Raw genomic sequence first — 15,687 nt, 5'->3', positions numbered from 1 at the left:
TCTCCGTTCTGTACTTGTTTCCTGTAACCTCGTTTAGATCTCTTTAATTACTTGGAAAAATAAACATCAATGGCAAATTCAATATTCAAAGAGTGAATAAAATCAAACTTTATATCAAATTAAAAGGATTGAAAACTTGCTCATCAAAAAGGAAGGTCTGTACATAATATCTGCATTAGCTTGCAGTTTAGGATGATCATACTTCTCAATTGCTACTACTAAACATTGTAAAATTCATGACACAACCAAAAACTAAGTGAGACATTCAGATTTATCATTTATATAGTGAGAAGAATAAAATCTACTGGGGGTTCGGGGGACGACTATTGGCAGCAGAAACTCTGGAACCCCATTCAAGCAGCTCTTTGCTGGTATCATCTTTATGAACAATCACTTCTATGAAGCAGAAACAGTCTTTCTTTGGTCCTGTTGCAGTCTCGATTGCTTCCACGAGCTGCTCTTCATCGAAAACCTGCCAAGAAAATGCAAAGCACAGCACAGAGGTCAGGTTCTATTAGCAATGATACTTATTATGAAAGATAAACTTGTACACATCATAATTGACGACACACACCTTAGCGGTCCAGCATTTACCATCACCATTGTGAATTGCTTCCACGAGTGCAGTGTAATTCCAGTTTTTGATTACATTATATGGACCATCATGGATCTCAACCTCGATGGTGTATCCACCATTGTTGATCAGGAAGATAATCGTCTTTTGTTCACATCGTAACATTGTAGACACATCTTGTGCAGTCACCTAAAGAAATGAAGCAAATACTCCACATAAGACTCAATATATTCTCCTCATAATGTTGAGCATATCAAGGAATATTCATATTCTCCCAACAAATGTGTTTATGTGTTGAATATTAGAGTGTTGTACATTCTAGCTTCAACATCATGTTTAAGGAAATGATTATTATATAGTCGGGACCATCTTAAAACAGAAGTAAAATATACTGACAAGATACCCAGATTTATCTAGGACTAGATATTATATAAATGATATTAAGTGCATCTAAGCAATAATTATTCGATTCGTGTCAATACGACGAATATAATATGAATACCTACTCGCCACCAGATTTGGCTTGGATGACACAGACAATAATAACTATGATTTTAGATGATGAATAATGCTGCTTTTACCTGGAAACTCCCATCACCAATGAAAGCAAGAACTCGTTTCTCAGGAACAGCTTGAGCATAACCAAGGGTGGCACCAACAGACCACCCAATTGATCCATACTGCATTTGGAACTCATACCTGCACAACCAAATCCAATTAATCATACACACTTAAGGAAAAAATAGATTTGACGGTGAGTAATAGGTTAATCACATTGATAAAGCATACCCGCATCCTTCCGGTAACTTCAACTTCTGACAATTAAACCATGAATCCCCTGTCTCAGCAATGACGGCAGTGTCACTGGTTAACATCTTCTGGATATGCTGGAAAAGAACATTAACCCTCAATGGCTCGTTAGGCTCACACTTGAGAGGTTTCCCATCAGGAACAAAGATTCTGCTGTAATTCTCAAAAGCTGTGGTGTTTTTCTTAATTTTCTTAGCCAACTCCCTGAAGAAGTCCTTCATTAGAACACAGCCGAAAGCAGGACCATTGCCAATCACAACCCTATCAGGCTGCACGACGATTGCTTTCTCTTTCTTGAGAAGCAGTGAGTACCCAACCGAACTGTAGTCATTAAAGATTGGACCAGCAAAAATATATGCATCAGCTGACTCAACAATTTCAGCACAGAAAGCAGTGCTTACTGCTCCCCAGTAAGTCCCAATGAAATGTGAATGGTGCTCCGGGACTTGGCCTTTGGCAGAGGGCATCACTGCCAATGCATAGCCAGAAGCATCGGCTAATTCAACAAAGGCGCTAGCTGCCTTTGCCACTCGCAGTTTCGGCCCACCCACCATGACAGGCTTCACTGCCTTGTTCAGGAACTCAGCAGCTGCCTCCACTGCAGCATGCAGACCCATCTGATTACTCAGCCTGCATCACGAATAAAATATATGTATAAAACATATGATAATATTTGCCATTGTATCATTTCTGGTTCTCACTATACAAGAGGAAAATTCTACAGAAAAATTCACCTCTTGCAGAATCAAGGTCACATTATGCAGAGAGTAACAAAGAAACATATATGTAACACAATGCCACTATCACAACATTTACAAAAGAATATCCATACTAAATGATATTGCGAATGCAACCAAATATCAATCGGCCAATATACATAATACATCATCTCAAATGTACAAGATCTTAAAAGACTTAAATCCTAAATGCCTCATACAAACACCTTCTCTACCCTGATCATTGAGCAATGTCTACAATCACAAGACGCGCGCACATGATAAATCGTCATCCTACAACATCACTTACGAGACACTCGAAATGCAAGCCACACGGGTAGATGTAATGTGTTTGAAACTATGTACTACCTCCGTTTTTTCTTATGTGCAACGATTTGACATAAAGTAGAGAGGAAAAAATGTCTAATCGTCGCAAATAATAGAAAACGGAGGTAGTACATTGTAATTACAATGATAAATAAAATGAAACCTTGAGCACATCACATGGGATCTTAAAACTTCTTGTAACACAAAACATCAAAACTTCTCAAAAGTTCTAGTACACAGCAAAAAACTCCAAAATAAATATTATTATATACCCACCATCATTTCCTTATTCAAGTTTGCATTCCCCACCCATAAAACTTTTACGCCTAACAACAAAAAGAAAGCCCACTAAAAGCAACGTAGACTCCTAGAGTGGAAAGTCTTTATGGGTCATCACTTCACACAATAAACAATACATTACTATTTCGGACATCCAATAAAAAAAACACGCAGTCAAGTAGTACTTGGTCTAGTGATAAAGGCACGAGATCAAACCCCACAACAAACACTTTTGAGGCGGGATTCCCTCACTCCAAAGGGTCTTGTCAATGTGTACCACATTAACACGTGTAAGATTTCGATCCAATAAGACACTTCTCAACACCAATAGAAAAACAAATCAAACAAAACAATCTAACAAAACATTAAACAAAGAGAAGAAATATACTTAGGAGAGAGAGAAAATGGAACAGGCTCCCTACTAAAAGTAGGATGAGGAATCGCCGGTAAGTTACAACCAACACTTATATACACCGGCTTACTCTCCTTCAACGCCGTCGATATCGCTGTATCAATCAACTCATGTGCATCATCCAAATTATTAACCACCGCCTACAAACACCACCACCAACAACAACAATATTAGTCGTCATGGTAAAAAAAAAAAAAACAAGCACTATATTATATTATATCATATTATATTATAGTTCGTATTTACTATTTATATGTTACACTTTGATTATCTTTAAAAATATAAATTATATGAGATCTTATTAAATTCATCAACTTATAACTTTTATTCATATTAACGTGTAAAATCATGTATCGACAAACGTAAAAACATGAAACAGTATGACTATTTCGAGGAAATATTACCTGATAACAAGTAAGAGCTTGAAAACACCTTAATTCCTGACTAAAATCAGGTAAACCAATAGTATGATGTAACACACGATTAGTCCCATAATCATTAGAGTTAGGTCCACCAACAATACAAATAACCGGAAGATTTTCACTATAAGCACCAGCAATAGCATTAAGAACACTTAAACCACCAACAGTAAAAGTAACAACACATGCGCCAACGCCACGAGACCGAGCGTAGCCATCGGCTGCATAGCCGGCGTTAAGCTCATTGCAGCAGCCGACTAAGTTAAGACCCGGCTCGGCTAAAAGATGATCAAGAAGAGTTAAGTTGAAGTCGCCTGGAACTGAGAATACATCATTCACGCCGATTTGAACTAAACGGCGCGCCAGATGACGGCCTAAGGTTGATTCAGGTGGCGCGATCGGCGAGCCGTGTGGAGCCGATGATTGGAGGGTTGTTACGTCGCCGTTTTTGGCTGGGCAACAGATGTCACTGTTTGAAGGCTTACACGTGTCTATTGATCCTATTTTGGTGTCCATTTTTTTTGGGAAAGTGAAAAAAAAGTGTAGGAGATTTTTGTTTTTTGGGAGTTTTTTGTGATTTGAGAAGAAATGAAGAGATGAGAGTGTATATATATATATATATATATATATATAGGGTGGTGAATTTATGGAAATGGTTTTTTTTTTTTTTGGTGAAAATGGAAGAAAAAAAAGTGTAGAAGATGTTTTTTTTTTTTTGGGTAGTTGTTGATTTCTTTGTTTTGGGAGTTTTTTTGTGATTTGAGAAGAAATGAAGAGATGAGAGTATATATATATGGTGGTGAAATTGTGGAAATGGTTTTTTTTTTTTTGGGGTGAAGGGAATTAAGAAACAAGGGGCGGTTTTAGTTTTGGTGCTTTTTGCTAACTTTTTGGGTAGTCTTTTATTATTGGAGGGTCAGAAAAATGTAAGTTGATAGTAATAGGTGGTGGGTTTAGAAGGCAGAACCTATTATGAGTTTTAAAAAATACTTTTTGTTGAATGGAGTTAAAAAAAAAAAAATTAATGGAGTTAAAAGAAAATATTTTTAATTGGGTGTTATTTTTTCTTTTGACAACTAATTGAGTGTTATTTTGGGATTAGGATTTTAGGAAAATGGACTAAAAGTGGATCTAGAATTATCTAAAATGGGAAAATGTTGAATTATAATAATTTTTTATGATTTTGACTATTATTTTTTTGGAAAATGAGAAATAAAGATGTTTTGATGACTAGTATCATGAGTTAAGGAAAGTATAATTGATGATGAGAGAAATAAATGGTAAGATACTTAACTTGCGAAGGAGAACATTACTTAATAAGAAATCGTTAGTTATTTGATTTTTTATTGATGATTTCGTATATATTTTTAACTTTATTAAGGCGAATTTGACATGATTTCACATGACTTTATTTTTATTCACGTATAAATCACAAAACGATGATCAAAGTGCAACATGTAAAAAAAAGGAAAAAGTATCATTAATGATACTTGACATTCGGTGCACCAAGTTCAATTAGTTCGTCATATTTTGACTACTAGCTAAAGGTTGTGTTACGTACACCCAATTTATAGCTTGAGGTGCTAATGCCGAGAAATAATTAGCACCAAAAATATTTGAGAATGTATTGGGTCAGACGCGTTCGACCATAATATTTGGTCGGACGACTTTCAGTTGGTTTCAAATTTTTTCAGTTGGTTTCATTTTTTTTCCAGTTGGTTTCAATTTTTGTTTAGAAGACCAAATGAAAGAAAAACAACACAAGCTAAAAGAATTTACACACCAATTGAAATAACACTGAAGACCAAATGAAAGAAAAACAACACAAGCTGAAAGAATTTACACACCAACTAATTAAAGAACACAGAAGACCAAATGAAAGAAAAACAACACAAGGTGAAAGAATTTACACACCAACTGAAAAAATACAATAATCAACTGAAAACATCAAAAAATCAACAAACCTGTAAAGCTCCTCAAAGCTAAGACAACTAGCATTATGATTGTAAATCTCATGAATAGCGTGTCCCAATATCTTCTAAGTCTTCTTCTTCTGATTACTCATTGTCTCTCTCTCTCTCTCTCTCTCTCCTCCCAAAAATTGCAAAAAAAACACACCAATTTCATTCGGTGATAGCCATTAGCCCAATGACAACAAGTTGCGATAGACCTACCGGTGCCGACACAACGCTGGAGAATTGAAGGGAGGCGACGCAGCGGCACCAATGGTGAGGAGAGCGAGAGAAAAAACAAAGAATGGTTTCAGCAGTTGAGGGGGAATGAGTTTGGGTGTTTTCTGTTTTTGGGTTCTCATGTAACAGGACTTCTGTCTATAATAAGCTCTATGTAGAGTGCCAAATCATGGAAGGAGGTCGAGGGTATTATCTTGCTCAGCCCGTCCGACGGAAAGTATTGGGTCAAACGGTCTGACCCAATACTTTCACAAAATATATTAAAGTAATAATGTCATAACCAAGGTCATCTTGAAGATTTTGGGGATTTTGGAAAATTAGGTTCTCAAATTTATAAAAAAATATAGATGGAAGGTTGGGATATTAAAGATGAAAATTCAAAGATTAATCACTTAGAAATATATTAAGGGTGTTCTCATATATGAAGTAAATTTTTTTAAAAATAATATATTTTGAGACCCGTAAATTTTGGAACCTTGTACGATTGGATTTCTTGCACACCCTCATCTACCCCTAATGCCATTAACTCCATAAAATACTTGTAAAAGACGAAACCACAACACATAACATTTGAGCTTGTCTAGGTCACTCATCGTAGGAGGTCAAAATGGCCTCTCACAGAGACACACTTGACATTTCGCGCAAAAAGAAAAAAACAACAGACGCTGAACTTTGTAAGAAAAGTGACTTGAATGGTGCCTTGAAGGTGTTTGGTAGAATGCGTGAAGAAAGAATGACATAAGGCTAACTTTGAATGGACATATCTCTCAATCTATAAATGATTTTGAGGTGATTCAAAGTGGAGGTGATAGCTTGTTCCGAGAGCTTTCCAACGATAGGTCATATGCCCGATTCCGATAAGAAACGAAGAAGTTATGGCTGGTTTAAGTTTCGCCCGATCGGGTCGGGCGAGGGATCCCGATCGAGCCCGCAACAAAAGGGTGAAACTGGGCGTTTGGCAGCTTGTGTTGGCTCGCCCGATGGCATCGGGCTATCTCGCCCGATCGGGTGGCAGGCCGAATTACGACACGGGCTTCGTTGCCCGATCGGGTCCGGGAGCATAATTCTTCGAGCGTTAAGCGCCCGATCGGGCGGGTCTCGCCCGATCGGGCGGCTGACCGGGTAACGCGGAAACGCGTTTTCTGAACGAGGGTATAAATATGTATTTATATCTTAGGGTTTTAGACTACGAATTAGCCTAAATTCTCTCTGTAATCTGGTTTTTTCCTCACATAATAAAATATTCTCCCTCTCTCTGCCGTGGATGTAGCCAAATTGGTGAACCACGTAAATCTGTTGTCTGTTTTATCGCTTTTTGCATTCATTATTTGTTTCTCTCTCACGTCCGTTATAACAAACTTTGATGCCAATTTATACCAAAGTTCAGTAAAATTGGTACCAATATCAAAATAACTCTTATATTGGCACCTAGTGTAAGTGAATTTTGGTATCAACTTTGAATACTTACGTTGATACCAATTATACTTACTTTGGTATCAACTTTAAACTTTAGTATCACCAATACCTACTTTGATATAATAATTTAGTATTAACTTTAAATTTTGATATCACTAATATCTCATTTGGTACGGTAAATACTTATGAGAGACCATTTTGACCTCCCATAATGAGAGAGGCCAACTGGTCAAGTGTTAGTGTGTTACATAGACAACATAGTAGTGGTATATGATTTGTAGTTTGCATGAAATTGGACAGAAATTGGTCTACCATCATGCTACATATGTTACAGTATGACATCATGGCATGTCAAAGAATAAAAGTCGAGTCAAAGACGACTAAAGAAAATGATGTATACTAAGATTATTCCAAACTAGAGAATTAGCAACAAGTGAACAAGATGGGTTTCGTTTGGTTTGGTTGCGCAATTATGTGTTATGGGTTTAGTAAATTTAGTAGCACACCGGTTTATAAACAAGCAACTTAACCATCCCACCGTTAACAATAACATCCTACTACAACTAACAAAACTTGTCCTTTTTCTTGTATCCCCTCATCTGACGCAATAATTAAAGGCTGATGGTGGAAGTGAAATTCGAGTAAATGTTCCCTTGAAAAAAAAAGTAGGAGTAAATGTGAAGATAACTTTAACTTGTGAGGGAGAAATTTAATTACTTAATATTCCATCGTTTCATTTTAATTGTTATATTTTGATATTTTATATTATTTACAAATTTCACTTTGATTATTTTTTGTGATTTTTACGCAAATGAAAATATAGTCATGTTGGATCTTGTTAGATTCATTATAACATGTATTCTATTAATATGTGCTTTTAATAATTTTTACAAATACCAAACTAAAGATATATGTCCTAAAATTTTGCATTGAATTCATTAGTCACTTACTCACTTATTAGCTTCATAACAGTTTTTTTTGTCTTTAGGAATCAAAGAAAATATTGTACTCCTTTCGATTCCTAAAGATCCTCGCTCTTTTCATTTAAGTATGGATTTTTCCAAATAATCCTTCCTCTTTTGTTTATTCCTTATTTCACAATTTTTTTGCTTATTTACCCTCTTATATCCTTATCATATGAGTCCACTGTTATACTATTAATACTTATTTTACTTCATATTTTTTTATTATTACTTACCCACTTAACATTTTTTTTTTTTATAATTACCCAATTAACATTTAACCAAAAGTTTTTATGCTTTCTCTTTCAAGCGATTAATTTGACATATTTCATACTTGCATTTTTTGTACAGTTGCAATTAGATCAGCTAATTTTCATTCTCCATACTTTATCTTATTTTTAGCCTTTACATGTATCGTGATTTTATACTCGCTAGCTATAGAACCTATATAATGGACTAGTCTATTCTTTTCGGTGTAAAACAGTTGAATTGAACTGAACTGAACTGAAAATAAGTTGGGGAGAACAGTCCTAATTACATTTACTATTGTGTTTCTAAAAATTGTATATGCTAATTTTAAGAATTACAAGTAATAATTTTTTTACAATTATCATCAAAATTCATAGTAATTAAGTCATTCATCTTGACACCTTACCTATCCCGATCTAATAATTTATTTGTATTCTCATACTTTTTAACATTCTAGATATATTTAACAAAAAGAAATGAGACATTTGTCTAAGATCATAAGCTTGTAGACTTGACGGATAAATGTAGAAAAAGAAATGAGAAATTTGTCTAACATTCAAGAGAAAACAACCTAATTTTTAGTATTTCCTCCGTTTCAATTTAGTTATGACACTTTTTATTGTAGGAAGTTTCAATTTAGTTGTGATATTTTCATTTTGGATAATAACTTTTTTCTATCTATTTCCTATCACATAGGACCTTTTTATTTTCTTTCTCTATCTCTCTCATCTCCAAAAATTGTCTAAAAGTCCGTGATTTCAAAGTGTCACAATTAAAACAGAGGAAGTAGATAAATGTAATAAATTGTTAATTAGTAGTAGAAAAGAACCCACTCAATATTATTTTAAATATTATTTTGGATACTTATGATTAATGATCTCGTTACATATAATTTCTAGATCCGCCACTTAAACTGCGCGTCTGCGCCAGAAGCATGTGAAAATGTAAAATGCTACTGCAACTGCACTGGTACAGTGGTACATCGTGGTTTGTGGAAATTAGCACTGGTACGTCGTAGTTTGCAGAAAACCACCGCCTAATATAAACGGTGTTCATTGAACTTTTGGATGCCAATTAGGCAATTATTCATGTGTCAACAAAAAGTTCACACGTCAAAGTGAGCTGCGTGTCACTATGGATGCCAAACTTGGGAGAAACCACCTTTTTATTAATCACGGGCTAATTCATTAAAACTGGAGTCAAAGGATACTTGAAATTGCAAGCACTAAAAGTTTGGAGTAAACTAATGCTACAACTTTTATTATACTTCCTCCGTTTTTTATTAGATGTTACACTTTTCAAATTACGGACTCCTAGGTAATTTTTGGAGAGGAGAGAGATAGAGAGAATGAAAAACAAAAGGGTCCCATGTGAACATGTGATAGGAGAGAGATAGAGAGAAGTTATTACCCAAAATAAAAGTGTAACATCTAATTTGAAACTTCCTAAAATAGAAAGTGTAACATCTTAAAAAAAACGGAGGAAGTATGCTATTCATCAGCACTCAGCATAGTAAAGTTATGGTTAATTTTTATTATTATTATTGTTGATTTAAAATTTTCAATTGAGCAAGATATACTTAAAACGGAGAAGATTCAAATGAGTAAAAAAATAAAAAATATAGTATTGGATGTATCTTGCATATTTTTAAAAAATTAGTAAGAAGAATTCTTTTGGGCTACCTCGTACAGGGCCCTTAACTAGATGCCCATTACAAGCCAGACACCCACAATTCCCCCCCCCCCCCCTTTTAAATCCTAAGCAAATGCTTAGGGATAGGAATTAAACCCTAAACTTTGTTAGGGAAGATGGAAAACACCACTTGAATAAACCTTAATTCCTGAATGTATCTTGCATATATATGCTAGATACACTTTGAAAATATATTCAAATAATGACGTGGGTGTATAAATTTCAATTTTGACCCAACTATGGTTAGTTCACTTTAAAAGTTTATAATTTTGATTATTTTAAAATGGTCACAACTTTTGATTATTTTATAATGGCGCCAATTTTTCAGGGTCCACTTCCAGGATGGTCATTTAGCTTAATTAAATATCTCGACAACTTAATAAAGACACATGATACTCATTTGATAACCATTGTTTTAACGGTTTTTTCACCAAACATGCCCCGACAAATTAAAAAATTCACCAAATACCTTCAATGTTTCAAAAATTCACCATATAATTTTCGAAAACGTTCACCAAATGCCCGTTTTCTAGCTTCCGTTAACACGCCATTAGCATTATTTACGATTTTGCCATCATTAAGCCCTAACCCCTTGCTAGCACAACCCCCACCTTCCCCTCCCCCTCCCTCCCCATCCCATCCCACTCTCAAACCGCCACCATCGCATCACCTGCCGCCACACTAGACCGCCACCACCGTATCACCGCACCAAACTTCTTCTCTCTCATTTCCCCAAACCTCCCCCGGCCCTCTTCTCTACTCTACCGCCGCAACCCCTCTCCCACCCCTCCCCCTCCACCACCATTGCCCGTCCCCCACTCCATCCCTATCGATTTCCCCTTCCCCTTCCCCGTCGAATTCCCCAGCCAACAGCAACAACAATGATAACAGAGGACTGACGTCCCAACACCACCCTCGAAAAACAGAGGAGAGAGAGATAGCGTGAAAATGGAACGAGATCTGGGTTTCTCTAGAAGGAGCAAAGAACGAGAATTGGTACGCTGAAGGAGGAGTGAAGAAGGAGATCTGGCGTCGACCAAGGCGTTGTGCAACACTTGTTGTGGTCGACGTTGTGCGAAGGAGGAGCATAAAGGAGGAGGGGGCTGGGCTGACAGGGGGAGAGGGAGGGGTGCTGTGGCGGTGGGTGAGGGGGAGGATAGGGGTGCCAAAGGGTTAGGGTTAGGGGTAGTGTTAGGGTTATAGTAAAGATTTAGGATTAAGGTTAGGGTTAGATTAGAATTAGAGTTTAGGCTTGATGATGGCAAAATCGTAAATAATGCTGAGGGTGAGTTAACAGAAGTTAGAAAAAGGGCATTTGATGAACTTTTTTGAAAACTCAAGGGTATATGGTGAATTTCTTAATTTGTCGGGGGTATTTTTGGTGAAAAAATAGTTGTTTTAATCAATTGAAGTCGATAGAAGAGTCTAATGTGTCATATTTAACCAATTTTATAGCTAACTAAGTGGAATGACTCATTATGAGAAGATTCTCCCCAAAGGTGGGACCGATTATAAGATAAATAAAAGTCGGGACCTTTTTAACTAAGTTGTGTATAGTTGAGATTTTTAGTGTCAATTTTCCTTTCAGATAAAATGATTTGTGTAGCTCATTAGCTTATGCTACATTTATCTGATTACTGAATGCATAACTATTATAAAATCAACAGGAGAGTGATCTAATGATATATACAATCCTATTAAAAGCTAAAAATGAAAATATAAAACAATAATTAACCCTTATTATAGTAATTGATGTGTTTTTTTCCTCATAAATCATATATAACATTATAGCCATGTATAGAAAGCATATTATTTAATTTCTTATAAATTTCTTGCACTTTCTCCTCAAAGGAGCTCTTTCTTCCTTACACTTACGGTCCGTTTGGTTAATGGTCATAAATAGTGGTAATGGTAATGAAATTTAGTGTAAATTTGTAAAGCAGTTATCATGTCAATGACCATGAGAATGAAACTTTATCACAAAATATGGGTTTCCCTTCATGAGTTTTCATTACCATCAAATACCACATTTCCAAGTGGTAATGGATGGTAATGCGATTTCAGGGAAAAAATGGATAGCTTGTGATGAAGTAGCATTATCATAGGTCATGACATTGGAATTCTAGTACAAATTTACACTATCATTCCGTTTGGTTGGATGTCATAAATGATGGTAATGACAATGCATTATAGTGTAAATTTGTAAAGGAAAACCCACATCATTACCATTCCCACCATTTATGACCTCTTACCTAACAGACCGTTACAACTATTGATCGAAGTCGAGCATGGATGTATAATTTTTATAGTTAGCAAACTGATATAAAATTCTTAGTTTATTTTTTTAGTGCTAATTTTTAAGATATTTTGTCCATAACTACCTTACTTTCACTTTTTTTGCAGCTACCTTATTTACAAAACTACTTTTGCTATGTTATTGTTTGTTAACTTTGTTGACCACTACCTACACTTTTTCCGACATTTGACTGTAGTTTTCAGGTGAGTAAAACTCATGTGCAGGTCACGTGACTTATTATTTTCCTTATTTTATCCCCCCTTCTATTTTTCCATCCCCTTTTCTAAAACTATCACTCTATCTCCTACCTAACTAAGGATTTGGACATGGGTTTTGTACAAAATAGAAGGGGAAAATATTATCGAAGAGGGTAATAAAATAAGGAAAATGATAAGTCACATGACCTACACATGAATTTTACTCACCGAAAAACTACGGTCAAACGCCCGAAAAAGTTTTTAGGTATTGGTTAACAAACAATAACGTAACAAAGATAGTTTTGTATAAAATTTTGTAAATAAGATAGTTTCTCGCAAAAAAGAGTGTAAGTAAGGTATGGATAAAAAATCCTATTTTTTATAGTAATTGACGTGTTTATGCATTTGTATTCAATATTTGATATGTTTTATTTTTCAAATGCTAATAGGGCGGAGAAAACTGTACCGTATTTTATGTTTAGATCCAATCTGTTATGGACTGACCCAGGGAAAGGATCCCACATCGACCGTATGAGAGGTTGGTGTGTGGTTTATATAGGCAATGGGCTCTCCTCCTCTTGAGCTAGCTTTTGGGAAGTGCATTCCTATTGTCCATAAAATGGTATCAGAGCCAAACCTCGGAGTGGTGACCCACGGAGTGGTGGCCTGGAACCAGCCAGCCGTGACCAACGTGGCCGTGACCAACGAGGACGTTTGGTCCTTATGGGGGGACGAATGTTATGGACTGACCCAGGGAAAGAATCCCACATCGACCGTATGGGAGGTTGGTGTGTGGTTTATATAGGACAATGGACTCTCCTCCTCTTGAGCTAGCTTTTAGGAAGTGCATTCCTATTGTCCTATAACACAATCCGTATACGAGTAACGAGTATAAAGTTTGCTGGAAACTCTTCCCCAGTTATTTAGCCTTGGGGGACTTTGATTTGAATTAATAATACACTCTATGTCTCTCTTACCCTACGTTTATTTTACTAAAAAAATTCCACCATGTAATAATTTTTTTTCAATGACCACTTTAACATTGTTTTTACAATATATACATCATAACTAGTTATTAAGTTCGCGCTATGCCTCGAGTATAAGAAAAAAATTTATTTATTAATATAATACTTTATGATATTAACAGGGCCGTCTTAAACTTGTCAGAGGCCCTGTTCTAATCTCTAAAATTGGGCCCCTTTAATATAAAAAATGTGCGATTTTCATAAGAAATTACTTCAATACAAAATTACAAATCATATTACATATGTAACTAAAAGTGCAAAAAGGAGTAAATAACTTGGCAAGTGAATCTCTCCAAAGTACAAATCAGCCATACTTTCACTCATGTAGTTAGCAGAATACTAGATATGATAAAAGATAAAATAGAAAAGTCTTCTTTCTACAACATTAAAAATGTGAGGCTCACAAAAATATATATTATGAAGATTCATCCATTCAAGATCACAATTATTAATTTACATTAAAGAATTATAAACATAATATCTATTATTAAGTAAAAAAACACAATATCAACCATTAATTTACATTAAAGAATTAAAACAAAGAAACCTTTACGTCTTACTCCTACTAATCTGATTAGGTAATCTTACATTCTTACCTGATGAGTGAAAGAGTGGTTTGATGAATTCTTCATAGACTTATGTTCTTCTCCAGATAGAGAGGCCACCAGCCACCAGTTGCTTAGCAGACCAGAGTCACCAGACCCAACAATTCTTTTGTCCCCAATTCTCAGATTACGTGGGGAGTTTTAATACAATGTTAATTCGAAAAAAAATCCCCAAAATCAATGATACTTTCCCCAAATTCGAAATTAGTTTGGGTTCTTTTTGTCTCAGAAAAATAATCCGAAAATTATTTTCTGTTATTTTTGATGAAAACTTGGTTATAGCAAAATTAATGGAATACGGGAAGTTTTTAAAAATGCAAGAGTATGAAGAGGAGAGATAATTTGAAGACCAGAATTCACGTATAATTTGGGTAATTGTTGAGGTATTGATTGAGGAGAGAGTAATAACTGTACATGTTGGGTAATTGTTGAGGTATTGAGGAGAGAGAAATAATTGTACATGAGGAAGAGTAAGTAAGTCTCCAGAATGTGAGGCCCTCCAAAATCTGAGGCCCTGTGCTATGGGTCTGCTTGCACAGGCCCATAGCCGGCCCTGGATATTAACACTAAATACAATTTAATCTAGTGATTAAGACTTTAATATATGTACCTGAGATCTCAGGATCAAAACCTATACTTTGTATAGATTGTACTTTGTAGGCTATAAATTACTTCAAAGAAAAGAAACGAAAAGAAAGTAATACAGAAGCCAAATTGTTAGGACGATATAAGTTCTTCCAATAGGGAATCATAGTGGGCCGAAGTCCAAACCACAATTTCCCACTAGGTGAATGTGGAGTTTCTCTTAATACTAGGGCCTTCTCCAATATGATACTGACATGGACCTTCATACTGGCGCAATTGGGTTTTAAAAAAGTGGGGGTTTGATTGATAATTAATCTATACAAATATATTAAAAAGCGTGCGTGACAATGTATACAAGTCACGTGTTATTCTACTAGAATTGTCCAATGTGTAAATAAGTCATGTCAATTAACAGAAAGTAAAATTAGCTTGTAACAAATTTGAACCTCTGACCTCTTGCTATTATACATGACACAGTTACGATCTCAACCAAATCATGCTTTAAGTGCTCACATTATTATATTTGTACCTTTTAAATGTTGATTTTTCTTTAATATATTTTAATAGGAATGAAAAATATACATATTAAGTACGGAAAACAGTACCAACCCGGAGCAACGCCCGAGCCCAAATACTAGTTCATGGTACAAAGCTCGTGCTTGTAATATACTCTTTATTTTTCATTTCTATTTGAAATCTTGACATTGATTAGGAATAAAAAGAATATGTTAAATTCTTTTCAATATATAAGAATTTTTTTGATTCGTGTATTTTATAAATATTCAATTATTATAATATTTAGTAATACCCGATGAATGATATACTACCTTTGTATTTTTTTAGTTACACCATTTGCTTTTTCACATTTGCCAAAACGCGTCTTTGAACGTTAATATCTCTTATTGGGTGTAAGTAAAAATTATAAAAATTT

At 35.2% G+C, this 15,687-nt stretch overlaps 1 protein-coding gene across 1 annotated transcript; it reads right to left on the bottom strand.

Moving 5' to 3' along the window:
- Positions 1-93: 93 nt before the first annotated feature.
- Positions 94-4,309, bottom strand: LOC104892526 (pyruvate decarboxylase 2). Its single transcript, XM_010678486.3, has 6 exons — positions 3,523-4,309; positions 3,095-3,258; positions 1,364-2,014; positions 1,156-1,273; positions 575-763; positions 94-472 (listed from the first exon to the last, which is right to left on the bottom strand). Exons 1-6 carry the CDS (start codon positions 4,051-4,053, stop codon positions 302-304), a joined length of 1,824 nt encoding a protein of 607 aa, XP_010676788.2. The 5' UTR covers positions 4,054-4,309; the 3' UTR covers positions 94-301.
- Between the last annotated feature and the right edge of the window lie 11,378 nt (positions 4,310-15,687).

Source organism: Beta vulgaris, chromosome 5, assembly GCF_026745355.1.
Source record: "Beta vulgaris subsp. vulgaris cultivar EL10 chromosome 5, EL10.2, whole genome shotgun sequence".
NCBI lineage: Eukaryota > Viridiplantae > Streptophyta > Magnoliopsida > Caryophyllales > Amaranthaceae > Beta > Beta vulgaris.
This window is presented reverse-complemented; position numbering and strand designations above follow the sequence as displayed.

Excerpts from the sequence above, each read along its gene's own strand:
- LOC104892526 (XM_010678486.3), bottom strand. The coding sequence starts at position 4,053 with ATGGACACCAAAATAGGATCAATAGACACGTGTAAGCCTTCAAACAGT. Across the intron at positions 1,274-1,363 it reads AAGTTACCGGAAGGATGCGG|GTATGAGTTCCAAATGCAGT; the intron begins GTATGCTTTATC and ends TTGGTTGTGCAG. Across the intron at positions 473-574 it reads GTAAATGCTGGACCGCTAAG|GTTTTCGATGAAGAGCAGCT; the intron begins GTGTGTGTCGTC and ends TTTTCTTGGCAG.